General features: G+C 60.4%; 1 protein-coding gene across 7 annotated transcripts in view; it reads right to left on the bottom strand.

Annotated features, from left to right (window-relative positions):
• Positions 1–3,421: 3,421 nt before the first annotated feature.
• Positions 3,422–19,856, bottom strand: part of LOC120512901 (mitochondrial Rho GTPase 2) — a 45,816-nt gene continuing 29,381 nt past the window's right edge. For 2 of the 7 annotated variants that reach the window (XM_039731692.1, XM_039731694.1), the window contains exons 36-41: positions 19,649–19,835; positions 19,075–19,205; positions 18,035–18,178; positions 16,860–16,982; positions 16,444–16,528; positions 15,328–15,642 (exon numbers count right to left, since the gene is read on the bottom strand). In XM_039731692.1, coding sequence (XP_039587626.1) covers positions 15,485–15,642; positions 16,444–16,528; positions 16,860–16,982; positions 18,035–18,178; positions 19,075–19,205; positions 19,649–19,835 — 828 coding nt within the window. In that variant the 3' untranslated portion in view covers positions 15,328–15,484. Of the gene's footprint in view, positions 3,680–5,260; positions 5,464–5,620; positions 5,744–5,929; positions 6,011–6,425; positions 6,557–6,627; positions 6,729–6,808; positions 6,955–8,140; positions 8,226–9,271; positions 9,393–9,642; positions 9,756–10,150; positions 10,250–10,826; positions 10,929–11,354; positions 11,464–12,099; positions 12,153–12,510; positions 12,565–13,757; positions 13,802–13,906; positions 13,989–14,848; positions 14,908–15,162; positions 15,236–15,327; positions 15,643–16,443; positions 16,529–16,859; positions 16,983–18,034; positions 18,179–19,074; positions 19,206–19,648; positions 19,836–19,856 lie in introns of those variants that run through there. The other 5 variants (XM_039731699.1, XM_039731695.1, XM_039731696.1 and 2 more) reach the window with 5 other exon arrangements.

The following is a 19,856-nucleotide window of genomic DNA, read 5'->3' as shown; positions in this document are numbered from 1 at the left end:
CTCCCCGCACCCCCGACACCGCCGAGCGGGGAACCGGGACCCGCCCCGCCCCGCCCCGCCCCGCCGGCAGCGCCGGGACACGGCACCGGCACAGCCCACACCCGGCCCTCGCAGCGCGGGATGGGGCCAGCATCCCGGTACGGCTGCGGACATCCCGGTACTGGTACCTGCATCCCAGTATGGGAACCTGCATCCCAGTACAGGTACCTGCATCCCGGTACAGGATCCTGCATCCCGGTACGGCTGCAGACATCCCGGTACTGGTACCTGCATCCCAGTACGGGAACCTGCATCCCAGTACAGGTACCTGCATCCCGGTACAGGATCCTGCATCCCGGTACGGCTGCAGACATCCCGGTACTGGTACCTGCATCCCAGTACTGGTACCCACATCCCCATATGGTAACTTCATCCTGGCGTGATACCTGCTTCCCACTGTGGGGTCTACATCCCAGTATTGGCACTCACATCCCAGTACTGGTACCCAGATCCGGGCCCAGCTCCTGCATCCCAGAGCAGCTCTGTGCATCCTGCTGTGGGTACCTGCATCCTGGTCCCCCTGTCCCAGCACAGGATCTGCATCCTGGAATGAGAACCTGTGTTCCATTTCCAGTACTGCATCCCAACACAGGTACACGTATTCCTGTACCCACATCCTGGTACATGGCTTTGCAGCTGCCCCCTGCTAGAGGAATCCATATCCTGGTACACTACCAGCACCCCAGAATGGACACCAGGGTCCCAGAATGGACACCAGCATGCCAGCATCAGGTACCTGCTGAATCTGGCACAGGGGATTGCAAACATTCCCTTCATTCTGTCCCTGCACCCACAGGCCAGCACAGTCTGGGTACCTCCCCCATGGCACAGGGGTCACAGAGCCTCTGCTGCTGTCCCTGCCCCAGCACAGTGCTCATGGGACAGCCTGGCACTGGATCCTGGAACTGGCACCTCTGTGGGACGTGCCCAGTGTCACCCAGGCCAGGCTCCCCCGGATCCCCAGGCAGGGCAGGGGTGTCCCCAGGACCCATCCCCGGTACCATCCTCACTTCCAGAGCCGTGGCTCAGCCCCTCCGAGGTGCCCAGGGAGCTCTGGGCTCCCCTGCCCATGCAGGTCCTGCCCTGGGGACAGTGTGTGGCCACGGCTGGGTCCCACGGCCCCGCCCCAGCCCCGTGCCCGCCCTCCAGAGCTATAAATACCCACCCGGGCACGGGGCCGCGGCTCCCGGGGGACCCGGCCTGCTTTGCAGCCACCAGGGAGCACCGCGTGTCCCGTCCGCCCTGGGATCGCTCTGGGCAGCACGGCTGTCCCCCACCCTCCCTGTCCCTGGCTGCCCGTCTGGGAAGGGTCTCCTCTCCCTCTCCCACCCCTCAGCCCAGAGGGATCCCCCTCATGTGGGAGCAGAGTGGAGGGCAGAGGCTCTGGAAATTCCTCTTCTCTGGCTGCACCCACATTCCCTGTGCCCAGCGGCCGTGGCTGAGGCTGCAGGGACAGAAATAGCTGAGGGAAAAGCTGCCATGGGAAGCAGGAGCAGGGAGGGGAGGTGGCACAGCCCTGGGAGCTGCAGGTGCAGCGGGGAAGGGACTGCAGGGAAGGGGAGCCCCAAACCCCACACGAGGACGGGCACAGATCCACAGCTCCCAGGGCAGCCAAGGCTCCCCCTTCCCGTGGATCCCGGGCACAGAACCACGGGATCCATCACCTCCTCCTCTGTCTCTGCACCCTGGCTGGCACATGTTGTACGAGGATCCGTGTCCCCAAGCACCAAGGAGTCCTGGCCAGCCCCAAGGCTTGTCCCACCACACCACACCAGGCCCTAAATCCCTGTGATTGCCCTCAAAGGGTCAGCCCAGGCTCTCGGGGTGCCCCTGCTCCCCCTGCAGCCCGGGCAGGGACGAGGGTCCTGCTCCTCAGGTGACACAGGACACGCTGTGCAAGCACAAGGTGTGTAAAAATTTATTTTGCTGTAGAGAACAAACCTAAAACATTACAGCTCCAGCAGATGTGGAGCAGGGAGACACCAGGCACGGGCCCAGCTGGCAGAGCCACGCACGGTGGGCACAGGGAAGGACATTGAACAGAGGGATGTGGCCCTGGCAGTGCCAGGCACCAGGGGCCAGCAGCGAGTGCGTGCCCGACTGGCAGAGCAGCTCCAGCACAGGCAGGGACACCTGGCTGGCCACGCTGGGGACAGCAGGATGGGGACACCACCCTGGGGCTGCCCCTGGGAGAGACACCAGTGCTGCCCAGTGATTCCTCCATCCCCTCGCTGGCTCCAGGCCACGACAAAACATTTAAATAGACAAAACATGGAAAAAGCAGCTCTGGGTGCTACCCAGGATCTGCAGCTGCCTGGAGACCGACCCTGAGCGTGCTGGGGAAGGCCAGGCTGGTGGCACAGCCAGGCTGGTGGCACTGCCAGGCTGGTGGCACGGCCAGGGCTGATCCAGGCTCCCCTGGGAGGCCAGGAATGCAGGGATGGGTGCTGGCCTGGCTCTTTGGGAATTGCAGACAGGGACACTGTGGGACTCTGGCCCCAGTGGTGGTGAGCTGTCCCAGCAGATGAAACCAGCACAGGTGTGGGCAGGGGACAGGAGACAGGACAGGAGAGGAAGGAGCTTCCAGTGGTGCCAGGATGCAATGCCCAGAGCTCACACTCCAGACAGGCCCCACAGAAGGGGACAGCAGGTCACAGGGCCTAGGGCACAGAGTGGCACCAGCTCAGTGATGGCACTGCCACAGAAAGACTGGGCACACAGGGGGCATCCAACGCCCTCCCAGTCCTCACCAGGGCTCCTGGAGCCCTGCCAATACTGGTGGCCATGAACACTGGTGGCCAGGGGTGGGGAGGGGATGGGCCAAATGGGAGGCAGGAAAGGATGGACCCAGAGCCCGAGCCTGGCACGCTGCAGGGCTCACAAGATTTTCATGTAGAAACAACAGGAAGGAGCTCAGGACAAACCCTGGTTGTCACTGTGCCCCCTCAGCTCAGGACAGCAGCAGGAGGGGCCAGCCTGACCCCACACTGGGCTGGGTGTCAGTGCCTGCCCTCCCTCCCCTGCCGGCGCTGGCTGAGGGAAAGGGGGACAGGAGCTGGAGCTGTGCCCCAGGGAGCTGCAGCCATGAGCTCATCTGACAGCTCAGCTGCTGCTGGGGCTCCCACGGGCCCCGCGAGCGTCGTGCCCTCCAGAATTGAGGGCACCAGCACAGCCCTCAGGGGAGGGGATGTGCCCAGTCCAAGAGACACTGAAACACTCATGTTTGAGCTTAAAAACAAGCATTAAAAAAATGGAACAGAATAAAAGATGAGGGTGATCCTCCAGCTGCTGGTGAGGCAGGGCTCTCCTGGCAGAGCTGCCTGCCCTGTGGCCACGGGGGCCAGGAGGCCACAGGGGGGTGCCAGGGATGGATCCTGCTGGTGCTGGGGGGTCTGGCTTCACTGGTCCTGCAATCCAGGCTGGGGGCAAAGGAGGATTTCCTACCAGGGGCCCGTTCAAGGTCCCTCTGGGCGTCGCTGGGGACGGGAGCTGGTGTCACGGGGACGGAGCGGGGCGTGGCTGTCACTTGTTCTTGGCCAGCAGGCGGTACAGGGTGAAGCCCACCAGCGCTGTCACTGCTGCCCCCAGCGCCACCCGCAGCCAGAAGGACGCCACTCCCAGCTCCACGGCGTTCAGGTGCCTGCAAGCAAACACAGGAGAGGCCGGTGAGCGTGGCTGTCCCGCTGCTCCCACCCTACACAGGGAGGCTGGGGGTGCCAGGGGGCGAGCCCAGCACAGGGGAGAACAGCCCAGTGAGAATCTGAGAGATTCCCAACCCTACAAGCACAGCACTCATCACCCAGCATCACCATCAAGCCAAGGGAGTGCTGTGGGATGTGGCTGTCACCTCCCTGCCCTGGAAACAACTCTCCAACACCTAAATAATTATACAGGTATCTGCCTTTCTAGGTCAAGCTGCCTTTCCAGCTCCCCGTGCACGGAGAGCCAGGATGCCACCACGGGGACACTGATGACAGGGACCAAAGGGCAGCGAGGGACAGGCCCCGGTGCTGCCCCAGTGCACACACTCCCTCCCCAAACACGTGCTGTCCTGCACTAACTGCTCCTCTCCTCTCTCTCCCTCCATCCATAATTCATTCCCCACTACATCGGGGGAGCACAGCCAATCCCCGGCCCTCCATTACGCTGTTATTTATTTATACCACATACCCTAAGATATATTAAGAATATTTAAATTTTAATACTGCAGAGGGGAGGGGAAAAAAAAGCGTCAGCTCTAAAAATAAAGTTGTTTATGGAAAAGAAGCTGGAGGGAAAACTACTCACTAGTAATCCCATCCTGCCTTCCAAGGCTCCCACACGCTCTCCCCGCCAGGGCTCGGCCCCTGGAGCTCTGCTCGCCCTTCCCGGCCTGGAGCAGAGGGATTCCACTCACAGGGATCCTCCTCCCTCCCCACAGCTCCCCTCACCTCCCGTGACCAGCCTGCTGCTGTCCTACCCACTCCCAGCCCCTCTGGGGGGCAGTTCCTCCCAGAGAGGCTGTGTGACAGAGGTCTCGCTTCACTGACCTCTTTTTCAGTCTGATCCATCTCATCGGGAGAAAATAGCTGCCACCCCCCCCGTGGGCCTTGGCAAACTAAGCTGGCTACTCCTCTTCAGCATTTTTTATCTTAGGCTTCAAAAATAAACACTTCTGTGGCAGGATCTATCTACTAAATCTGCCAGAGACATACACACAGGCAGATGAAAACCTCCCCCTTCTGCAATTAGAGAAGAAGTGGCTTTTCTGTTTCAATTATTTGTATAAGCAGATCACAGAATCACAGAACCTGGGAATGGTTTGATTGGAAAGCAACCTTAAAAGCTCATCTTGTTCTTGTCCCTGCCATGTCCAGGGACACCTCCCACTATCCCAGGGTGCTCCAAGCCCCAATATCCAGCCTGGCCTTGGGCACTGCCAGGGATCCAGGGGCAGCCACAGCTGCTCTGGGCACCCTGTGCCAGGGCCTCTACACTCCCCCCCCACCAGGGAACAATTCCTTCCCAATATCCCATCTAATCCTGTCCTCCTTCAGCTTAAGGCCATCCCCCCTTATCCTGTCACTGCATGCCCTAGATGCCACCAAAAGCTGCAGGGAAACCAAAGCAAAAGCAACGTGGCAGAGGCAGGGCTGGGACACAGCCCCCTCCCCAGGGCTGGAACACAGCCCCCTCCCCAGGCTGTGCTCCCAGCAGAGCCCCCCACGGGAAGGATACTAACGGGAAGGTGGCAGCAGTGGCCAGTTTGGTGTAGACAGCAGTGCTGGGTGGTCCCTGGCTGTGGCAGGAGAAGAGGAAGGGTGGAGGGAGGCAGTGCTTGTAGCAGAACTCAGCTGGGAAGAGCCCCGGCTGCTGGCTGGCTTCTGGCAGGTCTGTCTTGGAGGCCACGAAGACACAGGGGATCTGGCTGTCCACGTAGTGTTGCTGCAGAGGGAGAAACCCCAGCGAGGGGTTAAGGACCAACCCGGCAGAGGTGGGGCTGCCACCAAGGCTGATGTCCCCCATGCCCCTGTTGAAGTCTAACAGCTCCCTGTGGCTGCCCAGGACCCCAGTGCAGTCCCCCAGGGTCCCTGCCAGCTACCTTATAGATGCTGGCACAGTAGCTGAAGGATTTGGGGTCGCTCAGGCTGTAGATGAAGCAGGCCACGTCGCAGGCTGCGTCCGACGGCTTCGAGAACGTGGTGTCAGCACTGACCTCGTACAGCTGCAGCACAGGGGACAGGGCTGTGGCACTGCAGTGTCCCAGGGGTCTGCTGCTCCTCACACCAGCACAGGGACCGTGCCAGCACAGCCACAGCCACAGCCCAGCCCCGTGTGCCAGGGCACGGGGACACAGCCCGGCCCTGCTAAGAGCCAGGCCCAGCACAATGCCCTGCCCTCCCAGACTTACTATGAGGTACTTCTCCTGGCCATTGACCTGCACTGTGTTGATGGTGTAGAGGGATGGCTGTCCTGGCTTCTCCCTCTGGGCCTGTCACAAGGAAAACACCATCTCAGGCCGTGGAGCCAGGAGCTGGGTGAGGGACAGGGTTTCACACTGCCCCAAGCCCCCGTGGCCTGACAGCCCCCTGAAGGGCAGCCAGGGCCTGTCATGAGATGTGGGGCTGTTCCCAACAGGCAGGGAAATTCAGCACTGCTGTGGTCAGACCAGGAAAAGGCACAGCCCCTTGGGACAAGCAGAGGGAGCAGAGCCACTGCCTCAGCCAGGATGAAGGACACCAAAGCCACCAGCACAGAGGGGTGTGAAGCATGGGCAGGGAGGGCACCACACGGGGTGCCTGGCCAGGGGCAGGGAGGTGCCACCACAGGACAGATCGCTCCAGGACCCCCAGCTGTGCCTCCTGCTCTGCCCTGGGAGCGTGGCCAGGCAGGGAGCAGCCACTCACCGCCAGGCTCCTGCCGAGGAAGGCCTGCAGGAAGGCAGACTTGCCTGCACCCCGCGCTCCCAGCACCTTGCACAGGAACACATTCCTCTGGGTCTGCCCTTTCTCCAGGTCAATCCTCTTCTCCCGGGTCACTGGCAGGAGAGAGGGTGGTGAGAGCCAGGAGGGACCCGAGTTGTGACAGAAAGGGAGGGCATGGCTGTACCTGTGAGGGCCTGGGTCTGGGAGTCCTGCTCCGAGAGGATGGGGTAGCCCAAGTAGCCCAGGCACTCCAGGCAGTGCCGTACGTCCAGGTAAGCCACGAGCCTGGAGAGACAGAGCACGCCAGGAGGGTGAGCAAGGGCTCAGTGGTGTGACCAAGGGCCAGGGAGAGGGACTGAGCTTACGTCCACTGGCAGAGGAATCCATGCAGGGAAAGCAGGCCTTTATCAGTGGTGCATACCGTGTTGTAGAGCTCGGGGCCCCAGGGCACGCAGGGGAACACGCTGAAGAAGTTCTGCAGCTCTGTGGGCGACAGGGCTCCATCCTGGTCCTGCCAAAACACAGCCAGTCACCAGGGGAGGCAGGAGCCAGCCCGTGGCCAGAGGGGGCCCTGCACACGGGCACATCCCCGCTGTGCACGGGCACAGGGATCCTGTCAATGGCAGCAATCGATCGGCCGCAGCGAGGCCGGAGCTGGGGAGCTCAGAGCCTGTGCCTCAGGGACTGCCAGCACTGCACAACAGCAAACACGCTGTGGGATGGCAGCTGCAACCAGGCAGGACTTGTCCACGCCCACCCCACAGCCCTGAGCCGCTGTTCCTGCCATTCCTGGAGCCAGCTGTCCCACAGCAGCCTGCATCAGGCCAGCCTGGCCTTCCACAGGCCAACTCAGCACTCAGGCTGCTGTGCTGAAGGGGACCTGCTGGCACCTGGGCACCCAGGGACGTGCATCCATTCAGTTCTGCCATTCCCCATGGCCACAGAGCTGATCTGGACACACAGGGATGTGTGTCCACTCTGCTGCCATTCCTGAGCCACTCTGCTGTCACAGAGCTGCCATACCCCAGATGCACATCAACATCTGAATAGCCAGTCTGAGCAGGTGCATGCTGATCCAATACATCCCCATCTCCACTCTCCAAGAGCCTGAGTTTGGCACAAATGTTGCTTTCTCTCCCTCTCTCCAGCCTGGCAGCCCTCCACCAGGCTGGCAGATGCTGGTGTTTGGTCCATGGCTGCTAGCCAGCAGCTGTGCCCGCTTCCCTGCCTGCCTCCCTGCCCACTGCCCTGCCTCCCTGCCCTGTCTCCCTGCCCACTGCCCTGCCTCCTTGCCCTGCCTCCCTGCCCACTGCCCTGCCTCCCTGCCCACTGCCCTGCCTCCCTGCCCTGCCTCCCTGCCCACTGCCCTGCCTCCCTGCCCACTCCAGCCAGGCACTACAAGGGCCATGCCAGCTTGATGCCAACTCAGACCCAGTCCCTCAAAGTCCAAACTGCCCTTTGGCCAAGAGTAGTGACCAAAGCCCATGTCCCTGACAGGCCATCAGACTACCTAGAGCCTGCTGTGGCCACTTCCTGCTCCCAAAGCCACCAGAGAGAGAATGCTGTGGCAGAGGAAAGCCCTTCCCTGGTGCTCCATGGGCTCCCTGGCACAGAGGGGTGTTAGGGGAGCAGCTGTGCCCAGGTGAGCAGGCCCAGCAGAGCATCTCCTCCCCTGCAGCCCCTGCCCTGCTGCCCACCTTGTCGTGCTTCTCAAAGAGCCTCTGCAGGAACTGGTATCCCAAGTGGTTGAGCTCTGTGGAGCAGCCGGGGGGCACACGGATCCTGTTGGGAAAATCATGGAATTATTTAGGTTGGAAAAGCCCTCTATGATGGAGTCCAACTGTTCCAACACTGTCAAGGCCACCACTGACCCACGTCCCCAAGTGCCACATCTACATGACTTTAAATCCCTCCAGTGATGGGGGGACTCCACCACTGCCCTGGGCAGCTGTGCCAGTGCCTGATAACCCTTTCCACAGATAAATTTTTCCTACTACTCAACCTAAACGTCCCTTTTATCTTTCATATCCTATTCTCCAGTTCAGACACCCAAATGAACCTCCTCAAGCACGGAACAAAGGGCAGTGTGAGCACACTCTCACCCAGTGTGCGAGCACATCTCACTCAAGGGAAACAGCTCCCCACTCCCTCCCTGCTCAAGGTCAGCTGCTGCCTCCAGGCCTGGCTATTTCTTGACACAGCCCCTTTATTTTGGGAGAATCCCCTGAGGATGCACAGGGGCCTTTCCCTGGCACATCCCAAGCAGCCCAGGAGATGCTGTGCCCTCGCTCTGCCTCATGCCCAGGGCTCCAGCAGGGCACGGCAGTGCCCTGGGGTGCCATCCACCAGCGTGTCCCTGTCACCTCCCTGCAGCCTGCTCTCTGGGAAGAGGAGGAGGCAGCTCGCAAGCCAAACCCTTCCATTCCTGCCAGCTCCCCATCTCCAGAGTGGCAGGGAGCAGAGAGGAAACAGCGGTGCACAATCAGCCGCGAGGGCTGTGCTGACAGCTCACTGCTCCCGACAGAGCCGCTCTGCCTCGCTCAGCCAGGCACACAGCAGCCTCCAAGAACCCCTTGCTGATGTCAAGGCAAGTCAGGATTTCATTCCCCACCTTCCTGTCTGCCTAAATCAGCAGCCCCAGGCCTGCTATATTTGTCCCTGACCCCACGTGTCAGCTCCTGCCCCAGGGGAAGGCAAGGACTGCGAAGCTGACCCTGACCTCAGGGCCCAGAGCAGCTCCTGGGCTGCAGGAAGGATGCAGCCAGGGGCTGGGCATGCTGAGCCAAGCACCAGGGCAATGTGGCCCCCTGGCAGCCCTGGACACGCACTGTGGGTACAGGTAGTCATCTGTCAGCTCCAGCTCGTCGTCGTAGCCGAAGCGGCGCAGGATGGTCCAGGTGGTCTCGTGCCGGCCCCTCTGGATGAAGAGGGTGTTGAGGAAGAGGAAGCCTGCAGGAGAGACCAGGGGTGTCAGCCACAGTGGAGTCAGCTCAGGCTCAGGGGTCCACTCCTCAGCCATGCTTTCCCTGGGAAAACAGACTGCTGGGACAGAGAGCCACAGCAGGCTTGCTTTAACAAGAGGGACTACTAGGCTTGGAATGAGAGCCAGGAGGCTCAGGTCAAAGACAGGGCCCCTGGGATGGGCTGAAGGAGGGTCCCCTGTCCCCTGGGAAGGAGCAGGGAGCTCTCAGGCTGTTACCATTCAAGGTGAGGCCGTTGTCCTGCACCCCGTCTGTCGTGTTCTTCCACACAACCATCTTCACATCCTCCAGGGCCTGGGGAGCCAGGGGGTTTCCAAAACAAGACTTCTGCCTCCCAAGAGAATGAAGGTCATTGTCAGAAAAGCACTCAGACAGCACAATCCTGTCTCATCAGCTTCCCTCTCCCCTGGCAAGGAATGGGATTTCAGGGAGGGAAAATCCACCCAGCTCATGGATTTATGTCTTATGCCTTGACCAAACCCCTGTTCTTCAGCATCCCAATAACTTAGGGCTCTCAGCATCTCCAGAGCCTCCTGGTCTTCCCATGGCAGAGCAAACTCAGCCCAGGCTTAGGAAGATGGAACCCAACATGCCCAGAGATGCACCCTGCAGTGCCACAGAAACACCAAAGAGGAACGGGATGGCTGTGCCAGGAGAGGGGCAGCCTCCCTGCTGGAAAGGGAATGCCAGGCACTGGGGAGCTCCTCAGCTCTGCAGCCATCCTACCTGGAAGTAGTTGAGCTCATCATCACTGAGGATCTGGTTGTTGTCCTGGTCCGAGAGGTTGAAGATCCGGGTCAGGGCTCGAGCACAGGCGGGTTTGAGCTGCAAGGACCAAGCACGGTGACAATGACAGGGCACCAGCCACAGCCTGGCCCTTCCTCCTGCACCCCACACACAGAGGCCTCCCTTCTGCACTTCCAGGCCTGTACCACAGCCTCCTTGGAGGTGGGAATCATGGAATCAGTAAGGCTGGAAAACAGCTCCAAGATCTGAGTCCAGCTGTTCCCCCAGCACTGCCAAGACCACCACTAGCCCACATCCCCAAGTGCCACATCCACAGAGCTCTTAAATCCTTCCAGGAATGCTGACTCCACCACTCCATCTGTGCCAGTGCCTGACCACCCTTACCATGAAGAAATTTTTCCTAATATCCCATCTAAAGTCAGGGAGGACAATCCATGGGGAATTTTTCTTCCAGACCCTCCCCTCCACAACCAAGCCTGGAGCATGAAGGCTTCTGCCCCAACACACCCAGTCTATCTGCCCAGCTGGCTGTACTGAACACAGGAGATGGGCACTGCTCCCTTGGCCTGTCTGTGCCAGCCCAAACCCTCCTCTTGCATTCCAAAACCTCCAGCCCAGAGCAGTGTGAGGGAAAGAGACTCCCCCAGGAGCCCACCTGCTTCTCCTCCGGGTCATAGAGCGGGGCAGTGGGGTGCAGCACAGCTTTCTGGGCGTAGTAGAAGAGCTCAGAGATGTTCTTGAGGTTCTTGGCAGAGCACTGGGGATTCAGAGGAAGAGACAGCCCTGATGAAAAGGGCAGGAGGAGGATGACACAATCTCCCCCAGCCAGACCAGCTGTGCCACAAAGCCCAGAGCAACATTTGTCCACCATGAGGAAAAATCCAAAGGGACAATCTCCTGGGTTTTGCTCTGGCTTTGCTGTGCCCATTCCACAGCCCCAGAAACAGCAGGGCCTGTGTGAAGTTCCAGTTAGAGAGCCATAGAGAGCAGAGACAGAAAGCTGCTCCTTGGCAAGGGGTAAAGGCCAGAAAGGCCAAAGGACAGGCTCTCAACCCCTGAACATGGGGACTTGTGTAGAGCAACATCATCAGGGCAGCACTCCAGGAGCACAGAGGCTCCCTGACTCCCCCCAAACCAGCATCCCAACCCCTCAGGGAGGCTCTGCACAGCCCCAGCTCCTCACCTCCACACAGGTCTCAATCTCCGAGAACTGGTTCATGATGGGCAGGATGACCTCCATGGAGCTGCCCACCTGCAGGTCAGACTTGTTTCCCACTAAAATAATGGGGGTTCTAGGAAAGACACAGAGCACAAGTGAGGTCACCCCCTCTTGATCTGTCCCAGCCATTGGTGCTCCCATGGGCAGCTCAGGGAGGCCCCAGCTCTCCTCTGCAAGGTCCAGAGCAGCTTTCCTGCCTCCCACAGCCGGGAGCATCCATCTGGAGAAACAGACTGCCTGATCCTGCTTATGCTTTCACCCTGCAACAATATGCTCAGGAGCCTTTAATCCAGCACAACGGCCTTCTGCCCAAGAGATCCACACGCAGAATAAAGCTTCTGTGCTCCCAGACCCCCCTGGCAGCCTCCTCTCCCTGTATGGCTGAGAAGAGATCAAGGGGGGAGAAGGATCCCTCCCCAGTGACCCCCTGCCTCCTCTGGCAGAGGAAAGTGCCTTCTGCTCTAAGTGGTCTGGCCACAAACCACAGTCCTGGAATGGTTTTGGTTGGGAGGGACCCTGAAGTTCATCTCATCCCATAGGCAGGGACACCTCCATTAGACCATGGCTCCAAGCCCATTCATCCTGCCCTGGATCAAACCACAAAGCTGGTTTGCTCTCAGTACCCCCAGAAGGAGGTGAGGATGGGGGGCACCCCACAGCCCCCAGAATCCCCCCATTCTGCACCCACAGCTCACACCCCACACGGTACCTGGATCCCTTTTCAAGTCCTCCGTTCACCATGGGGATCCACTTGGTGCGAATCTGGAAGGTGAGCAGAGGAAAAGGGCTGTCAGCACAGCCTGGGGAGGGAGGCAGCTCCCAGCAGGCAGGAACAGGGCCCTGCAGCCATCTGCTCCCCGGCATTCCCTCACACCAGCAGGCAGAGCAGCCCCAGGGATGCTGGATGCCAGCACCAGGATGCAACAAGCCTGCTGTCCTGCTGTGAGGGGGCAACCTCGGACAGGGCTCAGCTTCTGCTTGCAGGAATCTCTGACCCAAAATCCCACAGAGCCAGGGACTATCAGTATGTGCCCACACCACAGAGCAGCATGGAAACCCCAGCACTGGGAACCCCCTCTGGCCCTGCTGCTGGAGAGGGGCCGTGGTGGGGACCCATTACCTTGTCAATGGTGGCCTCCTTGGTGACATCGTACACCACACAGACCACATTGGCCTGCAAGAGAAACAAGAGGGTGGTGAAGGGGTCCCTGCCACACTCGTGGCAGCAGGGAACACCAGGGCTGCAAGGAACACCAGGGCTCCAGGGAATGGCCAGGGCTCCAGGGAATGTCTTGGGGGAACGGCCAGGGCTGCAGGGGGAACGGCCAGGGCTGCAGGGGGAATGCTGCCTGAGCTGCCAGGGAAATGCACGTGAGCACGGACACGTACACAGCCCCCTGTGCCCTCAGCACGAGCCATGAGCTGCTGGGAGCACCTCTTCTGGCTCAGGAACTGCTCGGAGCAGTTCCTCTGCCTCGGGAGCTGCTGCTCCCATGCCTGCTGGCCCAGATCCCCCTCCCACAGCACCGTGTCCTGGCCCTCCTCCCCTCCTGACCCCCTGCAGACACGGAGGCTTTATGGGAAGCAGACAGGAGGGATCACTGGTCCTTTCAGCAGAGAGTTTAATGCTAATCCGAGGACACACAAGGGTTTAGGCAGGATTTCCTGGAGCCATTTAAAGCTTCTGTGTACTCCTGCTGTCTGGGTGGAAGGGAGCAGGACCCCTGTGCCCACCTCCTCGACCGTTAGCCACGGGGGTTGGGAGATTAAATAGCTTTGCTCACGTGAGAGATGTTTTATTATCCATAATTAAAAGGTCCTCATGCCTGCAGAGTCAAGGTTAATCCCAGGGCAAAGAGCAGCTGGGTCCAACCCAGCCAGACAACTTAATTATTCCTCCATGGCTGCTCTGAGGGCTCCCTCATCCCTCCCTGCCCAGTGCTCCTCAGGGGCTCCAGCTCCCAAATTAATTCCTCTGTGCCAGGGCTTCACCAGGCACCCACACACATCTAATGCAGGGAGCAGGGGTCTGGCCCAAACCCAGCATCTGCTTCTCCCTCTTCTAGTCCATGGGGAATATCCCAAGGCTGAGAGCAGAGTCTGCTCCTGCCTCCTCCTCCTGCCGTGGGCAGGGAGCTGCCCCCGCCGCTCGCCTTCTGGAGGCTCCCCAGAGGGCCTGGACCAGCCACACACAGCAGCTTACAAGGCAGAGCAGGATTAAACAAGCCTCTCAACAAACCAGGAGCATTAATCCATGGATAACCAACCGCCTGTGCCTCTCTGGGTGGCTAACAGGGAGGGGAGGGACCAGCCATGAGTCCCCTGGGGACCACAGCCTGCTGTCCCCATCCAGCCAGCCCTGCTCACCTTGGCGATCTCCTCCTGCAGCTCCTCCTCCGTCTGCTCCGACTCTGGAAGGGGAATGGAGCCATCACCACCTGCCCAGGCAGGGGCACCCCGTCCCGATCCCTCAGGCAGGCCGGGAAGGGGAGAAGCCAGGCAGGACTGGGCCCTACCTGAGTAGTCCACTATGTGCGTGGGGACCTTCTCAGGGGTGACATCGGCCGGGATGGTGATCTCCTCCGCCCGGGGGGGCACCTGCAAAGCCAGCACAGCCCTGCAGCCAAGCAGCACAGCTGACAAGGGACCTCAGGGCCTGGGCCACTGCCAGGGCAGGACGAGCTGTGGATCTCGGATCACTCCTGGCCCCTTGGCTGCAGCAGCCCCCTGCACTCCAGCCCTGGCACAGGCAGCATCCTCGAGGTGCAATTTCCACCTCCCTCCCTCACACAAAGCTCCTGATCCCGTGGAGATCAGCCCTGGGCCCTCCCTGGGAGCAGCGCTGAGCTGGGTGTGTGGGCTGGGCTGAGAGCAGGGCTGGTCCCCCCAAACCCCTGAGCTGCTGCTGCCCAGCACAACACCATGGAGGGCACACATGGACAGTGGAAGAAACCATCTGAGGCTCAGGGAAAATGTGCCTGGACAGACTGATCCCATCTCCCTACCCAAACTGTGCTGGAACAGCCAGCTGTCGAGGGGCACAGCTGGCTGGGAGCTGCTGCTCACAGTGGCCTGGCTTGGAGCACCAAACCCATCCCCAGAGGGTGCAGCGGGCAGGGAGTGGGGCTGGCCCCTTCCAAGGGCTCTGTGGTGGTGCCAGCCCTGCTGTGCTGGTGACAGAGACCCCAGCAGCAGCAGGTGGGGCCCTGGGAGGCACCAACACCAACACCCTCCTGAGGGCAGAGAGAGCTGCAAGTCAGGATCAGCCCCCAGGTCAGAATCAGAGCACAAACGAGGAAAGCACCACCTCAGCTGGAGCTCCGTGTGGTCCTCGCTGACCTCACCCGAACCAGCCCCGTGGCTGTCACAGCCCCTCCCAACAGCCCCACGTCCGGCGGGGACACTGGGGACAGAGCTGGGGCCCGGGCCGGGGCTGCGCGCGTCCCCTCCCCTCTCACCTCTTCAGGAAACTCCTCTCCCACCAGAGCCATGATCAGGGACGTCTTCCCCACCTGGGCTAGGAAATAAAGGGAGGACGTTGACATCGGCACCGGCACGGCAGAGCTTGAGGGGGACAGCGGCAGGTGGGAGCCGTGACACCACGGCTCGCCCGGTGACAACGACGGGCCCGGTCTCTCCCCTGCTCCTGCCAGTGACGGGGGACCCACCTGGGCCCCGTGCCCGCCCTCGCCCCTCCCCTGCAGGAGAACCCTCTCCCCCGGGACGCCCGTGCCGTGCCGGAGGAGGCTCCCCCGGCCCCGTGCCCCCTCACCCTCCCCGAGCAGGAGGATCCGCACGTCCCGTTTCATGGCGGCGCCGCCGCCTCCCGGCACCCCCCCCACTTCCGGCCGCACCACCGAGCGGCGGCGCAGAGCGGCGCGGCGTAGCGCGGCGCCCCCTAGCGGGTCAGCACACCGAGACAGCCAGCGTTGGCCTTTCGATGGTTTATTAACGAAAACCAAACGTTTAACGGCAACAAACGGCGAACGGGGCCGTGAAACACATTCCGGGGCCGCAGGCGGGCCGGCCGCTGCGGCCGCGGGGCGGCGGTTTGGGCCCGGGCGGGTCCCCAGGAGAAGCGCTGCTGGCGCGGCTCAGGCGCCCGGCAGCTCCCACACGAGGACGGCGCTGTGCGAGGCCGTGAGCAGGCGGCGGCCGGAGGGCGCGAAGCGGCAGAGCTGCACGGTGTCCTCATGGCCCGCGTAGTCCTGCGGGGCCCCGCCGGGGCAGGGCTGCAGCCGCAGCAGCCGGTCTGGGGACAGGAGCGGCTCCGATCACCCTCCAGGCCCGCTCCCCGGGCTTGTCCATGCCACGACCACCCTTCCCTGGCCCCCACACACCGCCTCCAGCTCTGCTCCGAGCCAGAACCACCATTCGTGGTCACTTCCCACACCATTTCCATGTCTTGTTCTGGCCAGAAGCACCATTCCCAGTCACCCCCAGCCCCTCTCCCTGTCCTTTCCCAGCCAGAAGCACCATTCCCCCTCACGCCCAGCCCCTCTCCCTGTCCTTTTCCTCTGCTCCGAGCCAGAACCACCATTCGTGGTCACTTCCCACACCATTTCCATGTCTTGTTCTGGCCAGAAGCACCATTCCCAGTCACCCCCAGCCCCGCTCCCTGTCCTTTCCCCCTCACGCCCAGCCCTTCTCCCTGTCCTTTCCCACTGTTCCCAGTCACTCCCCAGGCTCTCTCCCCACTGCTGAGCTGGAAGTGGAGTCGCTGAGCTGAGTGACACAGCACAGACGGACCCAAGCTGCTCCAGGAGCCAGGTGCCCTTGCCAGGAGCAGGGTCGTGCCTGTCTCCATGCTGTGGGAAGGTTCCTGCTGCCTCAGAGGCTGCAGAAATGGAGACAGCCCAGAACCCCCCCTGCCCGTGGACAAGCAGGATTGATCTCGTGCATCTCGTTTCTGACCCAGGAGCCTCCTGGAAGTTTCTCCTTGCCCTGGACTGTAGCTCCCAGGTTCAAGGACATGTCTCTTGTTTGGAAGAATGAGGACACTTGTTTCCCCTCCGGCAGAAGACGGAGGGGCCCAGGCACCCCCAGCACTCACCACCGAAGCCAAGGGCCATGAAAGGTGCAGCTGGGGACAGGCTGAGGGACGTGGCAAAGGCTGGCAAGGAGATCTTCCTGAGCACCTGCAGCCCAGCAAGAAACACAGGCAGCTCAGAGGGGGAAGGCAGCATCCACTGCTGTGCTGCCACAACCCGAAGGAGGGTGATGGGGAGGCTGAGGGTGCACAGCTCCTAAAGCTGCCCCAGGCATCCAGGAGACACTGGAGAGAGTGTTGATGCTCTGGAAGCAGCTGCCTTGCCCTCCCTGGGGTCAGGGACTGGCTGCCTGCCTGGATGCAGCCTGAGGCAGAGGCAGGGCTCTGCTGCTCACCGGGGCCACACTCTGGAGCTTCTAAGATGAAAATCTGAGCTCACCTCCCCACTGTCCCCACTGCCTGTGGCAGGGGACAGGTACCTGTTTCTTCCTCAGGCTGTAGAACAAAGCTTCCTTCTGCAGCCCAAAGCCCACGTAGACCAGGACACCGTGTTCCCAAGGGCAGAACGCAGCCAGGCTGGGAGGGAGGCTGTCCAGAGCCTGCTGAGGGAAACCAAGGGCAACAAAACTGAGGCTGGATTCTCTTGTTTGGATCAGTGAGAGATAAAAAGAGAGCACAGAGGGACCCTGGGGCTGTGAGTGTTTGAGCAGTGGGACATGAGTGTGGTGCAGGCTGCTTCCTCCCTCCTGCACTCCCATCTCTGGCTCAGGGAAAGCAAGGAACAACTACACCCTGCCATGGAAACCTGAAGCAAATCATTTAGTGTTGTAGGAGCAGGTCCCATGAGGGTCCAACAGGTTGAATTCCCACTGAGATAATACTGCTGCATGGGCTTGAAGGTGAGATTTGGTTATGGATCAGTTTAACACAAGGAAACGGGTCCCAGGAGGCAGATCTTGAGCAGGGGATGCAAGATGAAACCTTCATGCTGCAGGGAGAGCTGTAGTGAGCTTCTTTCCAGGGCAAATCCATCTCTTTGGAAATGAACAGAAGAACTATTGGCAGAACCCAGCTGCTGTATGGACCCAGGCTGAGGCACTGCCCCTTGCCCCCCAAAAACACCCAGCTCCCTTCTGTCTGCCAATGTCATCTGCACCAAGGACCATCTCCATCCTCTCTAACACAGATCCTCCTGCTTTTCTAGCAGGTGTCCTGCTGCCCAAACCCTACCCTGGGCTGCAGCCAGAGGCTTCTGCCAAGCAGCAGGGCTGAGTACTTGGCTCTGGGAAGCCATCACCATGCTCCTGGCTCAGAGTACTCACACTCCTGGTGAGTGTCACAATTAGCAGTACGCTCATAATGAGCTCTCCCTCCTGCTCACTGCTGCCCGGGCTCTGCTTTGCTGGCACAGGGCTCTCAGCTCTTTGCAGGTGCAGTTTAGGGCTCCTCATGCTTAAAGTCAGGGCAGTCTGGCACTGTCACACTCTTTCCACACCCAAGAAGGTGCACTGACAAGACATTCTGAACTGGACTAACAGAGATGCCTTTCCTAAGCACACACTCACTCTCAGAGCCCTGTGCCCCCCTCTCCCATCTCTGCTGGTGTCCAGCCTCACACCAGGAGCAGGCAGGGCCTGGCAGGAGCCACACTCACCTCGGGGCCAGCAGGAGCTGGGAAGCTGAGCCAGTCCAGGAGCTCACACTTGTCCTGGAGCCAGTCGGAGGCCCAGACGCTGACGCGGCGGTCGGAGCTGGCTGCCAGCCAGAGCTCCCCTCCTTCCACCCCCAGGTCATGGTACTGTGAGCAGAAACACAGCCCTGTCCTTCTGGGGCCACAGAGACTTTGAACGGGGAGGACAGGAACTCATGGGAACATGGGGCTTGTGTTTAGGGGATGAAAGCCAGGATCAACCTCTGTTTGTGGCTGCTCCATCCCTGGAAGTGTCCAAAGCCAGGCTGGACAGGGATTGGAGCAACCTGGTCTAGTGAGAGGGGTCCCTGCCCATGGCAGGGGGCTGAAAATAGATGATTTTTAAGGTCAGTTCTCTTCCTTGGGACACCCTCTGCATCTGCACATCTCCTAAGGGAGTTATTTCCAATACCATGTGTCCCCCAACAACGTGCTTCACCTCAAATCAAGGAGGATTTCCTCACTCTCAGATTACCAGGAAATACAGCCTTGCAGTGGAGATGATCTTAAAGCCTGAGAGCTTAGGGAAAACTATTCCCACTTCTGCTGTGCAAAGGGAAAAAACCTCTCCATGAAGAGGAGGACAAAGGAGGTACCCAAACCATCCCACTGCTGCACAGCCAAGTCTTCCCAGCTCCACAGAGGAATGGTACAGGCTGCCAAAGAGCCTTTTTGGGGGCACAGGGGCTGCAGGCTGACAGCCTGGGCTGCTCCTGAGGGGTGCTGCTCTCCAAGAACCTGTGGCACAGGTTCAAGTCACACCTGTGTGCAGGGTGTCAACAACTGCCAGCAAAGGTCCCCTGCAGGCACAGCCTCACTCAGGCTGCACCTGCAACACATGGAGATTTATTCCACTGAATATACCCCTGGAAAAACTGATCAGAAGTTGCTGGAGGGGATGGAAGAAGATTTCCAAAGAGGAAAAGCAAGGGACACCAAAGCAAACTTGCTGGCCAGAGCTGTGCAGTGACAGATGGGGATGGGAGTTGCTCCTGAGGTCTCACCTGCTTCCTGGTGCACTGGAGAACAGTGATGGGGGAGCCTTTGTGGTCAGCCAGGACATGGATGGTCATCCCAGTGCGAGGGCTGCTGACAGCCACTATCCCATCCTTGCCCCCTGATAGGATCATTTCCCCTGATGGCAGAGGAGGAAAGAATGGGACACTTCTTGTAGGAGGAAAAAATGGTCAGAGGAGAAATGTCCAAGACTATGGGATGTCAGTGTCCTGAAACACTGGGAACACCCCAGTCAAGGGCTGGGTACGAGGAGATGTCTCAGAGACACCCACTACCCCCCCACACTGAAGAAGAGCCACAGTAGATCATAAAACAAAGGTGTTTGTTGTACCCAAACCCCTTGGCTATCCCAGAGCCAGTGCACCTCCCGTGTCCCACCCACTGTGTGCTCAGCTGGCAGTCACCAGAGCTCACTGAGACAAGTTCTGTGGCTCTCCCTGGCCCTGGGGTTTGGGCAGGTGGCCAGGACACAGAGCAGCTGGAGGCCAGGGTAAACCCAGGCAGCACCAAGCCACATTCCCCGAGGCCACATGTCCCCAGTGTCACCTCAGGCAGCCTCACCATCAGTGGAGTAGGTGACTGCTGTCAGTGCAGCAGCGTGGGGGTGCATTTTCAGCTCCATCTCTGTCCTGGAGACACTGAACACACGGACAGTGCCATCACTGTACCCTGCCACCACGTGCTGGCCCTCGCCGGGATAAGGCCACACCCCAACGGGACCAGGCTTCCAGGCCAGGCACTGGCAGCTCTGCAAGGAGAGACCTGGTGA

Source organism: Passer montanus, unplaced genomic scaffold, assembly GCF_014805655.1.
Source record: "Passer montanus isolate IOZ18808 unplaced genomic scaffold, ASM1480565v1 scaffold8, whole genome shotgun sequence".
Classification (NCBI taxonomy): Eukaryota; Metazoa; Chordata; class Aves; order Passeriformes; family Passeridae; genus Passer; species Passer montanus.
Note: the sequence above shows the minus strand (reverse complement) of the source record. Positions and strands in the feature narration are given on the sequence as shown.